This window comes from Podarcis tiliguerta (assembly GCF_965153285.1).
Source record: "Podarcis tiliguerta genome assembly, chromosome: 9".
Classification (NCBI taxonomy): Eukaryota; Metazoa; Chordata; class Lepidosauria; order Squamata; family Lacertidae; genus Podarcis; species Podarcis tiliguerta.
The window spans coordinates 18638721-18664145 of record NC_139542.1 but is presented as its reverse complement, the minus strand read 5'-3'; the positions used below and the strand labels follow the sequence as shown (position 1 = coordinate 18664145).

General features: G+C 43.8%; 1 protein-coding gene across 1 annotated transcript in view; it reads right to left on the bottom strand.

The window, feature by feature from the left end:
• The window catches only part of BMPR1B (bone morphogenetic protein receptor type 1B), an 80672-nt gene that overhangs the window by 9493 nt on the left and 45754 nt on the right, over positions 1-25425 (bottom strand). Inside the window, exons 3-10 of the mRNA XM_083398471.1 lie at positions 17818-17920; positions 16245-16347; positions 11249-11345; positions 8656-8794; positions 6437-6629; positions 4379-4676; positions 1460-1635; positions 114-244 (exon numbers count right to left, since the gene is read on the bottom strand). Of these exons, the coding sequence (XP_083254597.1) occupies positions 114-244; positions 1460-1635; positions 4379-4676; positions 6437-6629; positions 8656-8794; positions 11249-11345; positions 16245-16347; positions 17818-17920 (1240 nt within the window). The remainder of the gene's footprint in view (positions 1-113; positions 245-1459; positions 1636-4378; positions 4677-6436; positions 6630-8655; positions 8795-11248; positions 11346-16244; positions 16348-17817; positions 17921-25425) is intronic.

Here is a 25425-nt window from a genome sequence, read left to right as displayed (position 1 = left end):
ACGAGACTCTTAACCCCAGGTTTCTGGGTTTGAGCCCCACATTGGGCACATTGCAGGGCGTTGGACCTTAGGGGTCCCCCCCCTTCCAACTCTAAAATTCTATGATTCCTTACCTCATCACTGCTCCACCTGTTGGGAAACGAGGGCCGTAGCTTCTTGATACCTACTATTTCTCTCATGTCTTCGTATGAAGGGTCAGTGGGAACAAGGTCATGATATGGAAGCTGATACTCTTCAACTATACCTGGAAAATGTGCCATTTGTTAGCTGTATCAGTGTCAGGTAGGTTTAAGAACAATGCTTTATCAAAACCCAAATGAATAGGCATGCGCAGACCGAAGCTCATTGGGAAGGTTCATTGGGATATGGTAGCAGGAAGCAGCCAAGTGGATGCTGAATCCATTTTGGCATGTGGGTCCACATATAAAGGCAAAAGGTAAGGTGACTGCAAAATGCTTTCAAAAGCAAGTAGCTTGAGATGTCACATATGTCCTGCGTCCTAAAACTCAGGCTAACTGTAGGTATCTTTTCCACTAATATCCAGGGCTTAATTTATAAAATTCAAAAGCAAGCTGGAATTCACCCTTCCACATTGGAAGGACCTAATCCTGACTCAAACTGGTTGTTTGATGCTGTGCAATTGAAGGGGTTTTTTTGCGCAAGCTCGAAGGCACTTTCCTAATTTCATTGTCTAAACCTCATGGCTTAGTCTTGGTGTTAAAAACCAGATCAAAACCATGATGACCTTAAGTCTGCCCTCTGGTTCCCTGTAGTCAAAGTGCTGTCAATAAAAGCCAACTTCCTTCTTCAAATGCCTCGAGGCTAGCATACGAAATCTCTGCATTGCCATTCTTAGACAGGTAACAGAAAGCTTTGCAAACAGCAATCAGCCAGAGGAGAGGAAAATACAAGAAAGTGGAGGAACTGGGTTTAAAAATGCCAGTCTTGCCAGGTCTGGAATTAATTTTATACAGGCAACAATGCCTTTTCAATACAGGTTTCCTAATGCTAGCTAACACCTGCTAATGCTGATCCTCTTGCATCATATCTGCGTAATCTCCTTGTTAATCACGGCACCTAAGGAAAACCAACCCCATTCCTTTTCTACATAAGCAAAGGGAGCGCTCTCGGTTTAAGCTCTGATGTTTATAATTCTGGAAGTGCCCATAAATGAGCTCCAAATTCCCATTGCAATTATGAAACACACTACATCTTTAGAAGAGACTATTAAAAGAGAGGATAAATCTTTGCGGCTAAATGAGGACCTACAGGGACAGGGAAAATGAGTCCTAACAACCAGAAAGGAAATGGGAATAAATAAGTTCAGCGACAACAGTTCTTTGAAACAGATGGTTTTCTCTGTCTCTCTTAATATACACACACACACACACACACACACACACACACACACGGAATTGAAGTAATATAGAGACATGCACCAGGGCTGTAAGGCATTTACCTCCTGAAACACATCTCCTTGCTATTTCCCAAAGGATGAGTCCGAAGCTGTACATATCGGCCATGATATATGACTGGAAGTGATTCCGATTTAAGCTTTCATCTAGGACTTCAGGAGGCATGTACCGCTTTGTACCCACTCTGGTGTTCGGTGGTATATCCACCTCATTTGTGTCACTGAAAGATGAAGGAGACAAAAATGAGTGTTTTCCCCCCCTAAAACTAAATTGTATATGAAAGGCCAGGGTGGGCAGGTGGGAGAGAAAGGGACCTCAAATTAAATCCATCTATGAGCAAGGTCAACGTAAAAGAAAACCTTCATGGAAATGATCCTTTCAGAGAAAGGTTTTTAACAGTTCGCCAGGGACTTTTTTGTTTTGTGTTTTGAGGCTTCCATGCCTGGGGATACATCAAGCATCCAAATGCAAACACACAACAGTGATAAGACTCAGCAGGGGTTGCTGGTAACATTTGTGAGATTTCATTAGCATTAAGATGAAACTCCCCTGCCAAAGATAGCAAGCCAATTTCCCTGAAAGGTTGTTTTCTTAGCAGGGCTCAGTTCCCCGTGCTTAAATATGTTTATTAATCTTATTAGGTTCATTTATATATAGTTCTTAATTTGGAAAAATTCCAGGGTGGCAGTGGCGTAGCTAGCTGCTCAGGCTCCGGGGGGGGGGGGGGTGCGCCCCTGTGTGTGCGTGCCACACAAGGGGGGTGAGCAGCCCAAGGGGCATGGGGCAAACCGCCCACTGGGCAGGGTAGGCCGGGGCAAGGAGTGCTGGGCGGAGCCTGCAGGGAGTCTGCTCCCTGCCTCCCTCTCCGCTGTGAGACTTTGGGGAGTGGGATGAGGAAGATCTATAAGAAGGAAAGGCAAAAGGCAGCCCCCTCCCCGCTGGCTGTGTGCAAATCAACTGAGGCAGCAGAAGAAGGAGAGAGAGTCTTTATTCAGGCCTTAAAGGACTTTTAAAGCCACAGTTTCTGGGTGCCAATTTTTTAATCTGCCATAAAGGCTTAAAATCTGGAGAGAACAGAGCCAAGGGGAGCAGGGAGTGAACGTATGCACCCAAGTTGTGGCTTCAGTTCTCAAAGAGGGAGGCAGGCAGGCGGGTGGAGGAGGCAGAGGCGAAGGTTCCTTTGCGCCGCCATTTTCCTCCCCTTGCCGGACCAAGAACCAGGGCTGCCAGGTGCATGTCACAGTGAGGAGTTGGCAGGCTTTAAAGGCGCCTGGCCCAGGGAAGGAGGAGCTAAGGGGTGCCAGCAGTGGGCGGCTGCACCACTCGGCTCCCCCCAGCCTGGTGAATGCATCTCCCCTCACACACACACACCAGCAGTGTAGCTAGGTGTTCAGGGCGCCCTCATAGGAGTGGGTTGAGATGCCACAGAGGTGGGGCTAGCTGCCCATGGGGGCAGGGCAAGCAGCAAACCAGGGAAGGCGAGCCTGGGCAGGGGCCCTCAGCTTGGTGGGTGCAGCCAGGAGGGAGGTGGCAGTTGCAGTGTCCTGCAGGCTACACACATCCCATGCTGCATTTTCAGGCAGCACTGGGCTTGCCTGCTGGAGGAGATGAGGGAAGGAGGTGGAGATGAGATCCTCACTGAAGAGCAGACAGAGGAATACCATCTCCCAGTCAGTTCATGAGGTAACATAAAAGCTTCTGGGGTTAGTGAGCCACTTCCTGTGTCCTCGTAGGCTCAGGTTTGGCACCCCTTGCTTTAGCTGCTCAGCCATTCATGGAGGACACCCAAAAGGTAGGGCACTGAAATCAACTCTCTTGAAAGAGACTTTCTTTTCCTTAAGGACGTAAGTAGAGCCCTGCCAGATCAACCTAAAGGCCTGTCTATCCCAGCATTCTGCTCTCACAGTGCTTATGAGAAGCTCACAAGCATGGCAAACATGCAACATTAATCTCCAGCAAACTGGTATTCAGAAGTCTCTGGTAGTGGAGATCATATATATCAAAGTTACAGGTAGGTAGCCGTGTTGGTCTGCCATAGTCGAAACAAAATAAAAAAATTCCTTCCAGTAGCACCTTAGAGACCAACTAAGTTTGTTATTGGTATGAGCTTTCATGTGCATGCACACAAAAGCTCATACCAATAACAAACTTAGTTGGTCTCTAAGGTGCTACTGGAAGGAATATATAGCAAAGCCATCATTACTCATAGTCCTGATAGCTGTAGCTATCCTCTGTGCATTTATCTAACTAGCTATGGCTATAACTGCAGCTTGTGATAGTGGCTCCCATGGTTGAATTATGTACTTCCTTTAGTCTGTTCTCAATCCTCCAGCACACAGCTTCATTGGGATGACTCTGAGTTCCAGTACCAAGAATGAGAAAAACCGCTGTCCGCTTTTCTTTATGCACTTCTATCATATCTCCCTTATTTGCATTTCCCCCCTCGTCATCTAAAATGCTGCAAAGACGGCATCCTTTCCTCAAATGGACTTGTTCCAATCTCCTGAGCATTTTGCTTGCCCTATGCACCACCACATTCTTCACGTGAGCTTTAACCAAAAATCTCAGTGATTTCCTCCCATTCATACAGTTCTATTTGTATCTCACCATATCTGACTCAGCTGCATCAGTTTCTAGGGCTAAGATCCAACGACCTATGCTAGCCTCCCTTGTGGCTGACCACAATTCTGTACCACAACCACTTGTGGCGTGTGAAGCCAGTTAGCATGTGGCTTGCCTGCCCCATAATTTCCAGCTACAGAGTGTGAGTTTCACTCTGTGCTGGGATGGTCACCATGATCTCAAACAGTCAGTCTTAATCTTAACCTTCACAAACAGCTCATGCAACAATCCACTGTTTCCTTCCTTGTCACAAGATCCCAACTTCAGGCCCCCTTTGATACCTACTCCCTTTGCATGTTCACAAACCAAGTTTCAGCAAGAAAACCCAGTATTTTGCTCACCTAATGAACTTAACTGCCAAACCCAGGTCTGCTATACAGCAAGTTCCGTTCTTTTTCACCAGGATGTTTTTGCTTTTGAGGTCCCGGTGGGCAATAGCTGGCTTGCCTTGAGTGCTGAAGATTTCAGTGTGCAAATGGCACAGTCCGCTGACTGAGGAATATGCCAGCTTCAGCATGGCTTTTGTATCCAAGGTAGTGGATTTCAGGTAGTCGTACAGGGATCCATTCTCATGGTAGTCCGTGATAAGATACAGCTGAGTCCATGACCCTGTGCCTTTAATGTCCGCAGCAATGAAGCCTACAAGGAGGAATGGAGACAGGGCTGTTCAAACATTGTGCATGTTTTGAAAGAAGGTACAGAGTCAATTTCTTTTGAATTCCAAGGTGAAGACGCCGTATCCAATGCTGCTTGCACTAATTGGAAATCTGAGAAGTCAGCAGAGTTACTATAGCTCCACATTCCATGGCACATGTGGAACTGATACTGCAGGGAACAGTCAAGACTATGTTGACCTAGAATACCACGAAGCAAGTCTTTGCACTAGGGCAGGCATGGCCAAACTTGGCCCTCCAGCTGTTTTGGGACTACAACTCCCATCATCCCTAGCTAACAGGACCAGTGGTCCGGGATGATGGGAACTGTAGTCCCAAAACAGCTGGAGGGCCAAGTTTGGCCATCAGTGCAGCAGGGGCATAAGTTACACTTCAAAGGATAGCCCTACCTACGTTAGCCAAATTTGAAACCCTTGTCCACATTCCTGAACTCAAAACACACAAACTCAGGCTGAAAGACAAGGAGTTGAAAATCTAAATTCAATTTTAGGAGTATGAACAGCAATTCGAAGTTCGCTGCTATATTTATGATTCCCTCATTCATTCGCTGGAATCAGAATCATGGAAATTAAAGTGCAGAATGAAATTTGTGTGCAAGGGCTCAAAACTCAAGTAACGTATTTTTCGCTCTATAACACGCCCCCGACCATAACGCGCACGTAGTTTTTAGAGGAGGAAAATCCGTAGGCATGCCACCCATAAGCATTCCCTCCATAACACGCACAGACATTTCCCCTTACTTTCTAGGAGGAAAAAAGTGAGTGTTGTGGTGCAAAAAATACGGTATTTTGAAATTTGTTCCAAGTTCAGTTTTTAAATTTCAAATGAATTTGAGCACTGGGACAAAACAAATGCACAGCAACTGAAATTAGCAATTGTTGAAGACCATATCTATGACCCTGAAAACTGTGAAGGCATGGGTTTCTTTTTCCTTCTCTGGGCAAATATGAGGAATCCCTGAACTTGCAAGTCCTCAGAATCACAGCTCCTCTTAAGGGAAGTGATCTCACAATGTCAGGTCTAAGCCGGAATTTGGAGGTGAGCTGCTATACAGGTGTTTTCTAACCTTATTTATGAAAGGTTAAGCAGCAAGCAGGGCTAAGAAGAAACCAAGTTGTCAAAATGAAACCACTGCTAACTTTGGCTTCTGAAACATCTTTTTAATACTCCAGAATACACGTCTTGGCAGACCTTGGGAGGACGGAGCCCTGACTGACTGACTCCCTCCAGCTACAAAAGCTAAGGCTGTTGAACAGACTCATAGGCTAGAGCAAGCTTCCTCAAACTCAGCCCTCCAGATGTTTTGAGACTACAATTCCCATCATCCCTGACCACTGGTCCTGCTAGCTAGGGATCATGGGAGTTGTAGGCCAAAAACTCCTGGGGGGCCGAGTTTGTGAAAGCCTGGGCTAGAGTGTTGTTTGAGCACAGGGGTGTTGTTGTTGGGTTTTTGCCGTTTTGTTTTGTTATCTTTATTTTGGATCTTGTGACGTACGTGGAAATTGTTCAGTTTGGCTGTGTACTTTTTAATGTTTCATTTATTTTTTACGACTACCTTTGTTATGTGGTAGCTATGCCTTCCTTTCGTGTTGTAAGCCGCCTTGAGTGCCTGAGGAAAGGCGGCATACAAATAAAATTATGTACGTATGCAGCTGCAAAATACAGAATTAAAAATTGGGGCGCCTTAAATAACCAGGAGCCTTACTTTTAGTTTGTGCCACTCACCCAAAATGTTTTCATGCCTCATCAGAACAGTCTGATAGATCTCCGTCTCTCGAAACCAACTGGCTTCCTCCGTTGTGAAGAAAACTTTGACGGCCACTTTTTCTCCTCTCCACTTCCCCATCCAGACCTCTCCATAGCGACCTTTACCAATCTGCTTCACCATCTGAATCTGCTTTGCTATAGTCCTTTGCACCTGTCAAGAGAAAAGGCAATGGTGCTATAGTGACTAATGCTGAGACAAGCTGCTCACAGATAGACAGCACCCTCAAGGACTAGAAAACGCCAGCAGAGGGAGCTCAGTGTTTGATAGACATAATACTGCAGTTGAAAAGTCGGGATAAGCAGTCTATGGTCACATCCACCCTTTGAGCACTAGGCAGGTCCTCTGCTGTATTGTTTTCAGTGCCTGCTAAAAGTGTTTTTACTTAAACAAGACTAACCGGAAATGTAATTTTAACATTTGATTTTATTATGCAGATTTATGCAAAACTGCTGGCTTTATTTATTTCTTGATAAATTCCATATCGACTTGTTTCTAACGTTTGACTTCACTGGAATTTTCTTATGAATTAATATTTATATTGTTGTATGTAAAGCTCTCAGAGGTTTGTTGATTTAGGCAATACATGCATCTTGTTCAATAAATAAACAGACATAAGCCATACTCATACAGTGCCACTTCTGCTTGGGCAACCACTGAATGAGGCAATGGAGGTTGTGGGAAACCGACCACAAAAATGGGGATCTTCACCACCAGAAAGAAAGGAAGGAAGGAAGGAAGGAAGGAAGGAAGGAAGAGAAAGAAAGAAAAAGCTCCAGGTGCAAGAAATTAGGATTCCAGATCTGATTTGTTTCAGGGGGGAAATATCCTCCCTTTGGAAAACATTTGTAGCAGTAATTCTCAAATGCAAGAAATGTATGCCAGAAACATGTTCCCAAGGAAGAATTTTCTTCCAAAACATGTTGTGCCTGGAATAAATTTTATTTCTATCACCCCAAGTTTTTCACCTCTTTTTTCAAAAGCAAAACCATACTAATGTTTTGGAGGAGTTTTTGTACTTTTAATTAAACAATATGTTAATTTGCATGGAAAATCTTGGAAGTAATTTTTTTTAAAGTATTTATTTATAGTCCACCTTTCCTGCAAGTTCAAAAGAGCATTCATGGATCTCCTCTTCCCCATTTTATCATCACCACAAGCCTGACAACATGAGGGACAATGACTGGTCCATCATCACTCAGTAAGCTTCATGGCCAAGTAGGATTTTAACCCGGGTTTCCCAGGTCTTAGTCCAACACTCTAAACAGTACACCACACTGGCTCTCCTGGTTTGCTTAACACCTAGCCTGATGAAGCATTCAGGTGAATGTGAAAGCTTGCTCACTATCCTGGGGTAACTTGGAACATTCAAATAAAAGTACTGCATGATGTTTGGGATTGTGAAGTTTATCTTATAGAATAGCACAGCTGCCTTTCCTTTTCACTATGTTAAGTTATAGAGATAGCAAGTTTATTAACAAGTCAGCTCATCGGCAGAAGATGAATTGTTGGCTATAGATCTAAAAATGGAGCGCTTTTAGGCATTAACCAGAGCAGGTGTCCATGCAGATACTGGCACTACAATCCTAATCAGAGTTCAGTAGTTTTCAATCCCTCTTCCTTGAGGGTTCATCAGATGTTTATTGAGGCTCCTAACTGAGAAGACTGGCAAAAGAGGTAAAACGTACCACCCGCCCCCCCAAAAAAGATAGCCTACTTACAAATTACAAACTTTTGCCACAATGTGCATCTGCAGGGCAGAGTTAAGACTGTCATACAGGATGCAAAATGGTGGTCAGGTTGCTTGCTGCTGCCACTACTTGCAGCGGAAGCAATGAAAACAAACCCCTAGGAACAAATAAAAAAGCTGAAGGAATAAAGCAATTTTGCTAACTGTACCTTAGGCTGCATCAACTTTGGTTACCATAATTTCTGCATTCAGATAACCTTTGCATTTATGCTGGTTTACTTTTGGCTCTCCAGATGTTGCTGGACTGCAACTGCCATCAGCCACACACAGCATGACCAACGGTCAGGGGTGGCGGGAGTTGGGAGTCCAGCAACTTCTGGAGGGCCACCAAGATTTAGGCAGAACCAGGGCTGCAGATAGCGATGATGCTCTGTTCCTATGCCGCTATTATCATTAACATGTCTCCGTGTCTCAGTACTCCTTTCTCACCAGAAGAGGGAGCCCGGAACCGCTTCCCGAGCTCTGAGACTGTTCAATGAGGTCTTTCAAGGATTCTCCAGGAGGAATGTAAGTCTCGTCTTGTTCAAGCCCGATGCTGTACCGAGGTCTACTTTCTTGCCTTTTAAACCTGCAGTTGTGTATGAAAATAAACATAGGTTGAATCTGCACCGCTGGGTGGTCGCAACATCAGGCAAAAGTTGCTATTTGAGTCTGTTTAATTTCCCACTAGCGTTGCATATTTTAAAAAAATCTCTAAAGCTTTCACGTTTCTCGTCTATTTTCAGCAACCTCAGAAACAAAGCAATACTTTCATCTCTGCGAATTTGTGCCCAGGCCATTGCAATTAGATGTACAGTAGCAAGGTTTTTTTTAAAACACAAACACACACACACACACACAATCTTATTCAGTACCTCAATTCACACTGAAACTTTAAATACTGGGTGGCCTGCCCCACCCCCCATGTCTTTCCCCCCACAATCTGCCACTTTATAATATATAAAATCAGCTACCATAACCTTCCTCAAACTGCTGCCTTCCACATGTTCTGGACTACAGCTGCCACAGCATGGCTTTATTGGCTGAGGCTGCTGGGAGTTGTTTTGGGTGATGAAGCATAAAATTGTAGGGTTGGAAGGGGTCCTGAGGGTCATCTAGTCCGACCCCCTGCAATGCAGGAATATTTTGCCCAACGTGGGTCTCAAACCCACAACTCTAAGATTTCATAGTCCCGTACTCTACTGACTGAGCTATTCAGGTGGACTACAGCTCAAGGGCACCAAGTTGAAGCAGGATGAATTAGTAAGATGGGACAGACCAGCAGCAACAGTCCTTCCCAGTAAAGCCAGTATCAGCTGGTGGGAGCACACCTTGCTCCAGCAAAAGAACCTTCAGGAGTCCAGTTTAGGTTCCCAGGTGTTCCTTTGAATCCCCACCCTTACCTGCTCATCATCTGGTATCAGGTGTATGGTGTGTGGGCACTGCTTCTTGTGAATGCTCTGGCAGACCAAATAGGAAAGCCTAGCTGGTTGTGTTTGGTCCACCCCTGGCTCTAGCCCATGTGGTGTAGTGGTTGAGTGCTGGACTAGGACCTGGGAGACCAGGGTTCAAATCCCCACCCCACCACTGGGTAACCTTGGGCCAGTCACTATCAGAGACAGATTTAGGGCAGGGTGACCGGTTCTGGCACACTGAGCACCAAGCCTAGGGGGTGCTGCAAGGTGATGTTGTGAATAGAGCAGAACAGAAGGTGAGAGGAACGGGGGCGGGCAAATTTGGGCCTCGCACAGGGGTGCCACTAAAATTAGAAAAATCAAAGTCGGCCCCTGTCACCATCTCTCAGCCTAACCTACATCAACCTACATCCAAGGTACACCAACGTGGGCACACTGGAGGAAAGAGGGGACATAAATGCAGCAGGCATGTCCAAAGTCTGTTTTGGGGGCCTAATCCAGCCTGCCAGTTAGTTGAATCCGGTCCCTGTGGTAGTTTATTTCCTGGGGTAAAAAAACCTCAACAACTTCAACCCTAAAAAAGCTGTCTGCCCTCACGGTCCTTCACTTCATCAAATCTGGCCCTCTTTGAAAAATGTTTGGACACCAGTGCACAAATAGCTTCTTCTCCAGAGCGATCTCGGCCCTGAATGGGAAGCCCGGACTTTGAAAGTCATCTAATCTCCCTTGCTGTATTTTACTACATTTTTTAATTAGTGTTTTTATGGAGCAGCCAAGTAATTTCGTTGTCCCCGAAGGGGGCAATGACAATAAAGATATTATTATTATTATTATTATTATTATTATTATTATTAAACCAACCAACCAACCAACTTGGCACTAACTAAGGGGTTGCGGCGCTCATCTCGCTTTATTGGCTGAGGGAGCCGGTGTACAGCTTCTGGGTCATGTGGCCAGCATGACTAAGCCGCTTCTGGCGAACCAGAGCAGCACATGGAAAACCCATTTACCTTTCCGCCGGAGCGGTACCTATTTATCTACTTGCACTTTGACATGCTTTCGAACTGCTAGGTTGGCAGGAACAAGGACTGAGCAACAGGACCTCACCCCGTCGCTGGGATTCGAACCATCAACCTTCTGATCGGCAAGTCCTAGGCTCTGTGGTTTAACCCACAGCGATTTGAGCTTTAGCAACACATAAGTCTCTTCTGGAGCTATAGTGGAATGCAGTGGAAGTTTAGTGCTCATGTCCATGCTATTTGCTTCCAGGGGGGAAAATCAGTTTGCAAGTAATACGGAAACTAGTGCTAAACTTCCAGTATAGTTCCAAAAGCGGCTTTTACGTCGTGTGGAAGCTCAAATATAATGTGGAAATCAACCGTTAGGGGAATTTCTTGAAAAATGAATAAACTGCCATATGAATGCAGCCTAATAACAAAGTTCATTCGCACTACCAGTACTCCCAGTAACATTTTTGTAATCTCAGCATTACTAGGATACATAGGATTTTTAAAATAAAATCTCCAAACCAACCACTGCATCTGTATAGATCAGAAGCTCGAAATATGAATGGCAAAAAGAAACAGCTACCGGGGGGGGGGGGGGGACCAAGCTTTTCTGGACCGTACCTGAAGTAACAGAATATGATGATAAGCACTAGGAGGACACTACAGACGGTCACTGAAATCAGTAAGGCCTTGTGATGGACATTTCCCTCTTCCAAACCTGAAACAAAACAAAAGGACTTTTAGCAGGTAGGTAATAACTACATTTATCTCCCTTAAGCCACTTACTCTCATTCTTTCTCTCCCCCCGCCCCCAAGTGTTTGAGGTGGCTTGCAAGCATGATAAAAACAAAGCTAAGGATATATACATATTTTTCCTGTGTATAAGATGCCCCCATGTATAAGACACTCCCTGATTTTGGGGGACTCCAAATTAAGAAAACAGCCCTCAGCACTACCTGTATATAAGCCCCAATGTTAAACCTAATTTTTAGGTTTTTTAAAAAAACTAGTCTTACAAAGGAAAAATACAGTATATTTAAAGATAAATGAAAATAAACAGCCATCGTCCAACAGCAGAAACTCGGGAAGGGTCCAGCCTGGCCTGGAGTGGCTTGAAAGTTTGCTAACTGCCAGGAAAGGCCAGCACAGTATGTGAGATGGCACAGGAGCACGTCAGAGGAGTGGCAAGGTCAAGGCTATGCAGGGACACCACTAGCAAGATTAGCATTGCTAGTGTGCCTATAAAGTTCTATGCTGTTCCAGTAAAAGTAGCAAAGCCACTGTCTGGTGGATGGCTCCCCCGCCACAGCTGCTTCTGCTGTGGAATTGTGTATGCCAAACACAGATGGACAGGGACACACACATCCCAATTTCTGAAATTTGCTAGCATCTACTTATGTGGATCAAGGCACCAAGATATTCTGGGAAAGCAACCTTCTCCAGTACGGGTGTGAATTTCTATATCCACAACGCGCTAACATATCCGACGTTGCGTCTGGTTATTTGGGATCAGAAGCAGGATCTATCTTCCAAGATAAGGATGAGCAGGGCATAAGCTGTGAGAACTCTATTCTGATTGATCTCTCCTGGAACAGGGGCTATTGCATTTCAGGTTTACTAGAGTGATGCGAAAGGGAAGTTCCATGGGGACTCTCGGCTTTCCACTATGCACTTTTATTTTATTTCCAAGCTCTGGTTTCTTCTTCTATTTTGGCCACTGAACAGCGGCGTTTTCCTTCTCGCTTGCTCCTAATGCAAGAGGCTGGCAAACAATGTCTCTCCTGTTAGCACCAGGCTCAGTGTTTTAACCTAACATTACCTGCTACTAGCGCATTAGTGGCATAAACATTCAAGACACTGCCGTCACTTTTTGTAATCCCTTTTGTAAGGAGACACTGGCAACCGGGAAAACACTAGCGTGCTGTATTCTCGCTAGGCCAGCAGATTTGTACCTGAGCCATCGCTACGAATAAGGGGGACGGGAAACTGAGAATCCGCCAGGGAGATCACTTGTCGCTATGAAGGAAGAGGCTGCTACTGGGGGCAAGGCAGGCGGGGAAGCAAACGCTCCGTTTTCATTGTTAATCAGGCCTATACTTCTGCAAGCCATTTATCTCCTATGCACACAGCTTGTAATAGGTGTAAACATGTTCCAGTCTGTCTGCAAAGGGATAAGGAAGGCTTAAAGATGAGAGAAGGGTACCGCACAGCTGAGAATAGGGTGGTTTGTGCCTGGCAACACAAATCTGATTTTCAGATCCGAGGTCAATAAGGCCTCATCTGCACCATACACTTACAGCATTATTAGTACACTTTTGACAGTCCACACCATCTAGAGGGCACGGCGCTGGCTACCCCTGCTGTAGACTGTATGCATTGTATGTACACATAAACTCAGCTCTGCTTCTAATCATGCTAAGCAGCTGTGAAAAACTGGAGAGGGCTTGAGAAGGACTTGGGAGTGAATCATTCCTTTCATTTTTACTTGCAAGATGTTGGTTGTGCAAGCCCCAGCAAAGGGAATAGGAGCTTCCCTCTTGCAATTCCTACTCGGTTTCAGCAAGGAGAACTTCCTGGTGTACTGTGAGCCCTTTGCTGCATCTTCCTCCAGGTTCACAATGTGCACAGGGCTTACTGTAGCAGCAGCAGCAGCAACAACAACAACCTGGGGCCAGGACTGTGGGACGCAGTACACATATCAAACCCCATCCTTTCCTCAGTCATCACTGCCCAGCTCATTCAATCACCAGCTATAGAGACTGCGAGCCAGACATGGTGGCACCAACACTTCTGCTTATAAGGGCGTTAAATCAGTAAAGACGGATCTCTCCTCTCATCTCCCTGCAGTCTGCCTTTTCATTGGGGTTTCCAGTAATATATTTTTTATTGTTTAAAATGGCAATGTTATATTGGGATCTGATTATTTTTCCTGCTTTCTTAATAAGCAGACTGCCTGCCCAGCACAGGGTCTTCTTGTACTCATCAGGATGTTTTTATTTTATTTGCTGGGCATGGAAGCTATTCAGAATAGTGAGCAGGGAGTGTAGCTGAATTGTTGTTGTGTGTTTATATTCCTTCCTACATGCTAAGACTTTCCTTGCTCTCAGGACGGGTTAGCTTTAACTCCGCATTCTGAAATACCCAAGTCCACAGAACTCCTTTGTTCCTTTCATATATATTTTTTGAAAACTATCCTTTCCCTTTCTAGCACATTCAAGGCACAGAAAAGCACTCTCAGCGAACAATGTCCCTGCTTTTGCTGACATCACCTCTGTGCCTGGGTTAATTTGTAGTTCAACCACCTCTGACCTACAGCTGGAAGACCTCCTTAGACCTTAGCATCCCCTGAGATGTGACCCTAGTCATACGACTCCTGAATCAGAAGCAACATCTATTCTGTTTTTCACATGCCCACAGAAAGACACTTGTGTTAAAAAATAGTTTTTGATAAGGTACTTTCCAAAATAAGGAAAAGGGTGACAATGAGATTTTCTTTGTATGTTCTCTTGGACAGTCGCCTGTCTTGAATTTATGCAGAAATGAGCCAAAACTACTACTGGCTTTTGTTAACATCAGTAGCAGTGCTGAAAGTGTCCTCTTTATGACAATTTGTCAACATTCCTTGAGAAATTGGGCATTTATTAATTTAAGTTGCAATCCTAACCATGTCTGCTCCAACCAAGGGGAAAATTTGGTGTTTCTAATTAGTTGCAGGTCCCTTCTGGATTCTATGCGGAGGAGCCAATCCCTTGGTTGACGCTTCTTCAAGGTCAAAGCAGAGCTCAGTTCTGGGAAATATTAATAGTCTAAAACAGCTTGACAAGCTGCTTTCCAGAGTTGTTTATTGCCCAATTCCATATAGTACAGGGCAGGAAAATGCTCAATAGGCATAGTAGCAATTTCTTAATACTTTAACTGAGCACATAATGCTATTGCCTTAATTGTTGGCCACATGGGTTCTCTACAAAACAAGAGATGCTCATACTCTTGATGGTAGAGAACATAACTTCTGGGGAAAATATTCTGCACAGCTTCCAAAACTTTAATGGCGTTCTAATCAGAGCCCTAAATTTCAACACCTCAGAGCATTTGGATAAGCATTTTGCTACCAAATATCTTTAGGGCAGCTTCAACCAATTGCCTTCCCTTATTGTAATAGAACTTTATCAATGCCCCTATGGTTTTATGCACTTTGCCTCCATATGACACTTCCATCTCCTAAGCATTCATATTGGTGCCAGAGGTCATGCTTCAATCTTGATAGATGCCATTTAATTGTTTAGCTACGGAATTTGATGGGGACTTAAAAGACCACAGACCTACCCACATCTTTAGGTGATTCCAAACCATCACCAACTTCACTTTCTTTGCTGGAAGGTTCCAACTGCAGGGCTACACTTAAGTCTTCCTGTCTCCACTAACCCGATCAGTGTACCTGTTATGGCACTCGAACCAGAAACGTCATTTTCCAATGCTGTCTGCTCAGAAGCAAGTCGCACTGAATTCAATGGGGATTACTCCCAGATGAGAGGGGTTAAAACTGCAGCCTTACTTAGCTCTCACATATATCACTGGGCAGCCAAATCTGATTGGCTATGAAGAATTGAGACATCAACCCGTTTGCTGAATGATTCCTGACTGGGTAGATGATGAATACAGGTGAGTCAGGAGGGAGGAAGAAGCAGCATTGCTGGGGGCAGGGAGGCATGACTCTCAAAACAGTTCTAATGCAGCAACTTAAGCAACAAGAACTTAAGAGCCATGCTGGATCAAACCAAAGGCCTATCTAGACCAGATGCATGTGGGAAGCTCAGGTGCACGGAGTGAGGTCCGTAGCACTCTCCTGCTGTTGTTTTGCAGCAACCGGGATTCAGAGCCATACTTCCTCTGATCCTAGAGGTAGCATACAAAGGTCATGACAAATGGCCATTGATACCCTTATCTTCCATGGAGTCATCCAATCCCATTTTAAACCCCTGAAGTTGGTGGCCATCACCACATCTTTAAGGAGAGAATCCTATGATTCAATTAATGTGCTGCATGAAGAAGTATCTCCTCGACACCCCCGCCGCCGCCCTGAATCTTCCACCATTCATCTTCATTACATAGGCCCTGGCTTCTAGTATTATGCAAGAGATAGAGAAAGAGATTGAGAGAGAAAAACCACACATCACTATCTATCTATCAAGTTAATGGGAAAAAGGCCCCAAATAGGATTTTTTAAGAGATAAATTTTCACACAGTTGAAAACGTTTTCAGGAGGAAATGTCTACTTCGAGGTAAAAAAGGTTCAATCAGAATTAGAAAATGGATTCTGCTTTGAGAAACTCAAACCCAAGCCCATTAACCAATAAAAATAACTGGATAAAAACAAATATTGTGTTTTTAGGATGTATAATGGAATGATATTTTTTTCTTGACTCTGAAGCATCAACAAATCTTTTTTTCATCAGAAACCCATCTTAGAAATGTTATAGCTGGATGAGCAAGCAGTGCGCCCAGAATGCTTACACTGCAAATGTTGCCACTGGCACTGAAAATGTTATCTGCAGTTTTTGTTTTCTAGAAAGAAAAGCAATATGCAGATTGGAAATTAAAGATTTGCCTCTTCCGTTACCTCCTTTTATCAGTGGTGGCAGCGTAGGGTGAAGATCTTTGTTACAGTAATCCTGATCTGTGCAGCATTCAATTAATCTTCTCGGTTGGGACAGTGGTGTGTCCTGCAACAGATAATAGTTATGAGCAGCTTTGTCCACATCCAAAAGGCATTAGAAACGCTGAAAGCTTTCAGATGTGAAAAACCATGCATGTGCTAACACCTTAATGTGCTTTTAAAAAACCTAGATGACAATTCCTTTTAAACTATATAACAATCTAGACCTAGATACAGTTTAATAAACAGGTGTCATTTTTACCATTTCGTTTTTCGATGGAGGGCAAATCTTAAATCTGGGTTCTCAATATATTTAGAGAAAGCAAATGGTACTGTTCTTCTAGGCTTAGACAACTTCAGAATATAAGTGGGGGAAATGCATTATTGAATGCCTACAGAAAAAGCCCTGCACAAGGTAAACGAGTATGTAAGGGACAATAGCTGCAGCCTCCTCCTCTCTCTGCTAGCTTTCTATGTTCACAGAAGGTGTTGCTGTTGTTTTTCAAGTGAACAAGAATTCAAATATACCGTTTTTAACCTGAAATGGTACACGACTGTGTGGGTTTTCTGAACATGTATATTGTTTCTGAGCCTAATGCAGAAGGGGACTTTACATGAGGGGTGACAACATAGGTCTGCATCTAGTCCTGCAAACTATTAGCATCTAGAAAACCCCTCTTCATTTTTCTTAGAGCAACCAATATTTGGGCAAGTTGTCACAGGGTGGCAATATGGGAACACAGAGGTAGGGACAAATGTCTTGGTGACCTGAAAATTGTCTGACCTGATACAATGGCAGCATTCTATGTCATGGAGAAAGGGGGCTGGGAGCAGGAAACTCCCAAATACAAACCAGCACATGGGGTAAGGAGGGTAGATGCAAAGGCTAAATGAATCAGGCTCACACTGATTACATTTCATACTTCACCTTCATTTAAAGCATTAAGGCAGCAGTCCTGAACATCTTACTAGGGAGTAAACCTCTCTTAATACCATGGACTTAGTTCTGAGTAAACATGCATATGATTGTGCACTAAATATTGCACCTGAGCTCTTGAGAGGCGCATTTAAATAAGTAGCACAGAAACATTATGAGCCCATTCTTAAACGCTGTATCTCAAAGTGGGTCCCATTGCCTGTGATAGGACTCTACTACCAAGAAAGATGGTATCATCTTGCAAAATGAGGATTCCTGCTGGGCTTTCCAACCTGTTAGTGCTCTGCTGACTTCTGCTTGCCTGTGTTATGGACCACTGGAAAGACTTACAAAGATATTCACAGCCTGACCTGCATTCTAACTCCCCTGGAGGAGGAAGGCAATAGACTACATATCTCCGTTCCTAACTATTTGTAAGGTTAGGCTACTAGAATGGTATTCTGTAGATGTTGCACTGCAACTCCCATCATATTTGAGCACTGGCTGAGGCTGATGGAAGCTACAGTCCAACAACATCTGAAGGGCACATTGGCTACCCCTGACCTAAGCTGACTCCCAGCTAAAACTAAAGACCAAATCTAGATCAGAATATATTCTTACCCGGCACTGGAAGTCAGAACCCTCTAACCCGATACAGCCTGTGGTGAAAGTCTGCCCTCCAGAGTCTTCATCTTCTACCATGGCAAAACAAAAGCCATCAGTACTGAATGTGGGGAAAGAAAAGAAACAAATGTATTTGATCAGAAACTTGTTGTTATTAGCTTCCTGTATCTTTCTTGCAGTTCACAGATTACCCTGCTATGGAAATCATTAAAGGGAAATCAACCAAAGCTTTCTTAAGGCGCATGCTATAAAGTAAGCCATTATTTGTGGTCACCACTGACCCTGACCCTTTCCTGAGACCTCTGGAGTATGTAGAGGACTTTGAAGGTATATGGTTGTATGGTTGTCACAGTCGCGGGTTTTGGACCAGGCAGAAACAGCAAGCAGTACTTGTGCTATTTCTGTCTGTTCCAAAGCCCAGTACAACATGTGATCGTTTGATGAAGTGCTGTCAAAAGCCACTTTGAGCTACTCCTTTGTGGAGAGGCTGCAGAATGAGCGTGACAGGTCCCTTCAAATGCCAGAGGACCTGGGCAAAGGCATTTTCTTCTTCTGATGACCTTTGGAGCAGGCAGAAGTTTTCTGGAGCACTACCACTTCCTTTGGGAGATCTGCCTGGCCCCATTGCTCGTTATTTTTAGATGGGAAGAAAATGTGTGTGCGGTTTCTCCCCCAGAAAAATTTTGCAGAGTAACATCTTTTTAACATATATTTCTGCTGCTATTGCTTTTGTCTCATTACGATGTCCTTTTGGTATTGTTGCAGTTCTCCTGTTCTATTGTTGTTTTTTATTCCTATTTTAAGTTAACTTAAATATTTTATGGGGTACATATTTTGAGAATATATATTAAGGAAATAAATACACCTCGACCTGCTGCAAAATGCAGCCACACATCTTTCTCTCTATCTATCTCTGCAATTCAGAGGAGAGGAAAGGAGATCCCTTGTGTTCTTCATGTTAAGATTTGTGAGCAGCAAGATTTGTGGAGGTCTGATTATGCTAGGCATTTCAAGCATACATATTAATTACTGGAACACAGTGGCATATGCATCAATAAAATAAAATGTAGGTCCAGAATGGCTAATATTAAGGGCTTTCACACACTGCTTTCAAGTGTACAATCTGTGCCCCTGTGGTCACAGCTGTACAGATCAACAAGTGTAGACTCTTTACAAGTGTAGAGACAGCTTTTACCTGTGGTCTGTGTAATGTGTGAACAAACCTTTTCTCTGTGTTTTAATTGCTGTAACCCTTCCTGGTACATTGGAGTAAAGGGCAGGCAATAAATTGTAGTAGTAACAGTAGTAGTAGTAGTAGTAACAATGCATGCACAAGAACAGTTGTATCCAAATCTTGTGCCATTTATTCCAAAGGAAATCCTATTAAGTCAAATTGAACAACCACCTAGAAAGGACAATCACTGGAATTGAACCACCTGGTACATAGGATTGCAGTTTTAATGGGTATGGTGAAGGGTGGAAATATAAAGGTTAGTATTGTTGTTTTTAATAATGTCACTCCTAGCTACATTTTAGGGATGCCTGTTTTCTGAGTTTCCTCCTGTAAAGATTATCCTCCTTCTTCAAGGTAATACCACACTTCAGTTGCTGTTCTTGAGCCAAGAAAATAAAGCATTCCTTGTGTTTACTACAATGTTGGTAGTTTCTTAATCTTAAACTTCCACATCTCCTCTTGCAGGAATGGCAACTGGGAGAGCAGCTGGCGAATTGAAAGCAGATGATGATGTTAAAGTTTTTGAATTATTGGGGGCGGGGAGAAACATCCTATCAATATGTTCACAGATGATGGCTATTCCTTTCTGTCCCTGAAACCTCATTACCTGCTGTTACGGACCAACTTGCTATATATGGCAAGATATCTGGGTTCACTGTTAACTTCACCAAATCTTAAGATCAATTCCAATACACAACCCATCAAACCTACAACAGCACTGGCGCAAGACAACTGGCCTGAAACTCTGTAAGACCAACTTTAAATACCTGGGAGTGAATATACCTAAGAATCTAAACCAGTGGGATTATACAAACTCAGACAAATCAAAAGTCCTTTACAGCTCCAGCTGCTCTTTTTATTTCTTTTCTGTACAACTAACTAAGTTCTGTTTTGGGTATTTTTTTCTCACTTGAAATTATTAATCAATTTTTAAAAACCAGAAATGTGAAGTCAAAAATGGGGTGGGGGGTGGGGAGTCAGGGAAGTGAGAGAGCAGCTGGGGAAACCCCAGCCAGCTACGTCCAAGGATGGGCAAAATATCTGTATAACCAGATTCCTAAGACTGGTACCTTAAATATTTGAATCCTGAAAACTTAAAATACACAAACACCATACATTGAAAGCACATTTGCACCCACCAAAGAATTGTGAGGACTGCAGTTTGTTAATAATAATAATAATAATAATAATAATAATAATAATAATAATTTATTTATACCCTATCCATCTGGCTGGGTTTCCCCAGCCACTCTGGGTGGCTTCCAAAAAAAGAGTAAAAATACATTAAAACATCAATCATTAAAAACAGGGCTGCCTTCAGATGTCTTCTAAACATCAGATCATTGCTAATTTCTTTGACATCTGATGGGAGGGCGTTCCACAGGGTGGGCGCCCTGTGTTGTGTTAAGGGTGTTGGGAACTGTAGCTCCGTGAGAGGTATACCATCATTCCCAGGATCCTTTTCCTTTTTGGGGAGAGGTGTGCTTAAATGTATGGTGTATGTGCAGTTTTGGTACAACTGACCTTTTCTGAAACATGAGCGATTTATGTAGAGCAAAGAAGCAGGCAATTCCTAATTACTCCTACTGTGCTCTAATGCAATGTATTTGGGTAATTCGAGTAAGACAATTGTCCTTCTGGGTACCAACCATTATGACTTCATTGCTCAGGCTCAGGAAAAGAATGATAGGAAGCACTGCCAAGAAGAGACGGAAAGGCATCCATTAGGGTGGGATATTATATTATGTTACATTTTGTTTAATTGCATGGTGCCATTCATCCATATCAACGAGCAAGGATAATTGAGGGATACAGCGAAAAACAATGGATAACAATTAACTTCTTTAAAAAAAACCAAAAACAATGAATGACACAATCAACTAATGCTTGCCAATGAAGTTTTGACAATGAGCTTCTCCAAGAGAAGAAAGATAAGGACTTTCACAAAGAACACTCCTGTTTACGAACGATTCGGTTTACGAACTCCGCAAAACCGGATGTAGTGTCCAGGTTTGCGAACTTTACCTCGGTCTAAGAACGGAATCCGAATGGTGGAAGGGCACCGGCGGCGGGAAGCCCCATTAGGGAAAGTGCGCCTCAGTTTAAGACCAGTTTCGGTTTAAGAACGGACTTCCAGAACGGATTAAGTTAGTAAACCGAGGCACCACTGTATCAGATGAAGAAACAGGAGTAGGTAATCAGGTATCACACAGATGCCCTAGACTACAATTTCCGTCAGCTTCCCCCATCATGGCCAATACTTAGGAGTGATGAGATCTATGGTGCAGAACACTTGAAGGGCACCAAACTGTCAGCCTCTGAAGCAGCGCAAAGAGAGAGAGGAACAAATGCTGGGCAGAAATCCACCAATGATAAGCATCTCTGAGCTGCAAATAAAGTCAGGCAGGAGCTTCGAATCATAGAACTGTAGAGTAGGAAGGGATCCTGTGAGTCCAACCCCCTGCAATGCAGGAATCTCAACTAAAGCATCCATGGTAGATGGCCATCCAACCTCTGCTTAAAAACCTCTAGTGAAGGAGAGCCCACCACCTCTCGTGGGAGTCTGATCCACTGTCGAACAGCTCTTACTGACTGAAAGTTTTGCATAATGTTTAGTCGGAATCTCCTTTCTTGTAACTTAAAGCCATTGATTTGGGTCCTACCCTCCAGAGCAGGAGAGAACAAGCTTGCTCCATCTTCCTGACAGCCCTTGAGATATTTGACAATGGCTATCACATCTCCCCTCAGCCACATCTTTTCCAACGCACAGTCTTCACAGAAAGGCTCTATTCTGATGGCATGACAACCGGTAGATTCTTGTCTGCTGCAGCCTTCATCTGCCTTCACAGCCTTCATCTGCTTGTTATCTTCTGCGCATTCTGCTGTTGAGGACTTCTTGGATCATTCTTTGTCTAACTTCTCCCCCTTGACCTTACCACCTTGGTGGTACAAGACTCCTGGGGCCTTTGCTCACAAGGATCATAGGAACGTGCAAGCCCACTCACTACGACAAGGTGATGATCCAGCAAGTGAGCTAGGATATGCAACCAGGATGAGACAGGAGGGGAGGGATATGAGTTCATTCTCAAATCATGGTTTATAGGACTGTTATATCTAAACTGCCTGATCTTCAAATAAAAAAATGCCCCCACTTTTTTTAAGCTTCAAGAGAGCAAGTGGAGAAGAGACAAAATATAAACATGTTACTTAAACCTCAACCCATATTTTGCATCATGTTCTATTACAGTGCGGCTTTTGGATGAGATAATTAAGAAAGCAGAAGGTTTGGTGTGTCATGTTTCTCAGCCGAGAGTGAATTTTTACAGCCAAGGAAAACACCTGAAAAAATGTGGTTTGTAACGGAAATGCTGAGAGACGTTGCTGTCAAAGATGCTTTTAATTAAAGATTTGCCCAGTCCAAGGAGCTGATCTTAATGCAGACCTTTACTAAATGTCAAAAGAAAAGGAAGTGGGCCAGCCACTTTGCAGCTGTTTAAGCAGATGTCTTTACTGGAGAAGGGCCCACTTTTTGTACAAGTCACAGCACCTTAACTACTAAATTTGGTCAAAGAACGCCTTTCCCAGCCCAGATATTCAAACAGAATCTCAGGAGGAATTTCCCCTAACAGACTTATACTAGCCATGATGGCTGTGTCCAACCTCAAATATCAGAGGCAGCATGCCTCTGAATATCAGTTACTGGGAATCTTGAATCTTAGAGCTGGAAGGGTTCATGAGGATCATCTAGTCTAGCCCCCTGCAATTCAGGAATCCTTCACCCAATGTGGGGTTCAAACCGACAAGTGATGTTACGCTAAGGTCCTGATTGCAGTTTCTAATAGGAATCTGGTTGACAATGAAAGACTAGATGGACGTTTGACCTGATCAGACATGGGTCTTCTCATGTTCTTACTATTCACACATTCATGTAAATGAATTAGGATCTTTGGCCAGCCATTTTAATGGTTATTTTGTATTGTTTTACATTTTATTGTGCTTTGAAAGACCTCCTTCTTTGGAGGTCTTTAAGCAGAGGCTTGACAACCATATGTCAGGAGTGCTCTGATGGTGTTTCCTGCTTGGCAGGGGGTTGGACTCAATGGCCCTTGTGGTCTCTTCCAACTCTATGATTATATGATTCTATGATATACCATTGTGCACAGTCTTAATATTTGATGTGAGGTGACAGTATATATTTTACAAATTTGCCCTTGAATGTTTGAACCAGCTCTCAGTTTCAAGTAATTATGAACCAATGCTGTAATTCAGAAATCATCTACTCTACAATATATAACACTACCTTATTTTGCAAAATACTTACAGGATATCAGGATGGAGAGAGAATGAATATTTCTTCTACATAGCTGTGCATTCAGGATATGAGGTTGATAGTTTAGATCCAGAATTATATATTCTTTAAACCAGGGGTGAGATATGTGGTCCTTCAGATGTTGTTAGATTACAGCTTTCATCCTGGCTTGAGTTGATGAGAGTTGGGAGTCCAACAACATCTGGATGGCCACAGATTGCCCACTCTTACTTTCCACCATTCTTAAATTAGCTCTTATGGTTCAGTTTTCCATGTTCATTAGATGAAGAACCCTTCGTCAGACCAGGCACTTATGACCTGAATCTATACCTCTTACAAATTGTTGTATCAGTAAATTCAATGTAAAGCTGGATGTGTATAACATCTAACAAGAGAATCCTAACTACATCTACTCAGAAGTAAGTTCTAGTGAACTCACTGGGGGGCTTGCTCCCAGGTAAGCAGGATCAGAACTGCAACCTAAACCACTCCCACTCGTAGGTTATATTGTTGCTGTTGTTTATACACATAACGTTCACATACATTATTCAACCCACTTTCATGGTGGCTTGCCCACACCTAATTGAGATTGCAAAGTCCTCAAGGAATGTAGACTGCTGAATGTCAGCAGCCAGTGATATCAGTTGGATATATACAACATCTCTTACAAATCTATCTGATGTACATTTTGGGTGGGGGTAATGTCAGAGTCAAATGGGATGTCAAAGGGACACGGGTGGTGCTGTGGGTTAAACCACAGAGCCTAGGACTTGCCGATCAGAAGGTCGGCGGTTCGAATCCCTGCGACGGGGTGAGCTCCCGTTGCTCGGTCCCTGCTCCTGCCAACCCAGCAGTTCGAAAGCACATCAAAGTGCTAGTAGATAAATAGGTACCGCTTTGGCGGGAAGGTAAACGGCATTTCTGTGCGCTGCTCTGGTTCACCAGAAGTGGCTTAGTCATACTGGCCACATGACCCGGAATCTGTACGCTGGCTCCCTCGGCCAATAAAGCGAGATGAGTGCTGCAACCCCAGAGTCGGCCTCGACTGGACCTAATGGTCAGGGGTACCTTTACCTTTAATGTCAGAGTAATTCAGCTGCTGAACCCATGAAACCAAGTAAGAATGTGCTAAGCAGCCAACATCTTTCTTCAGCTGTGTGGGCAACCACATTACATATTGAAGCCTATGGGCATTTAAGAAAACACACTGAGTCAAGCGTTAGTTGCTCTGTATGCAAAACAAAAAACAAAAAAACCCTATCTGACTCAGTTCCTCTGCTTAGCATAGCCTATCCTTTTATCCTTGGTGATTAATGTAGATGCCAGTGAACTAATGTAGGTAGAGCCGGCTGACAAATTCACACCCACTTTTAGGCGTTGAATGCCTGCAACAGACACCTCCTTCCTCCCATGCTAGAGCCAACTTGAAGGAGGGAAGAGTGGGTGGAGAGAAGAGGCGGGGATATCCCCACAAGCTCAGGGTATCACTGCCTGCCAGCAAGTGACAGACATTCCCATTGCCCAGTGTTGGATCTTGCTTTTATTTTTTTTAAAAAAGGGGGGGAGAAGTGGAGGCATCCCTACACATTCAAGTTGCTGTTGCCTGCCAGCAAGGTGGAGCTGATAGCAGGTGCTTCCCCTTTGGCCCAGGGCAGAGCTTTCGTGGATTATTGGGGGGAGGAGGAGGAGGAGGAGGGGGAGAGTTTGGATTTGATATCCCACTTTATCACTACCCTAAGGAGTCTCAAAGCGGCTAACAATCTCCTTTCCCTTCCTCCCCTACAACAAACACTCTGTGAGGTGAGTGAGGCTGAGAGGCCTCAGAGAAGTATGACTAGCCCAAGGTCACCCAGCAGCTGCAAGTGGAGGATCGGGGAAGCAAACCCGGTTCACCAGATTACGAGTCCATTGCTCTTAACCACTACACCACATTGGGTATGGGTGTGTGTGTGAGAGAGCGCTATTCATGTATAATTTTTGTGAGATATGTAACTGTTGAGGGTGAGTGACGGAGGAAGGCATGGAGAGAACTCAATGTTTTCTGTGTGCATGTAAGAGAAAA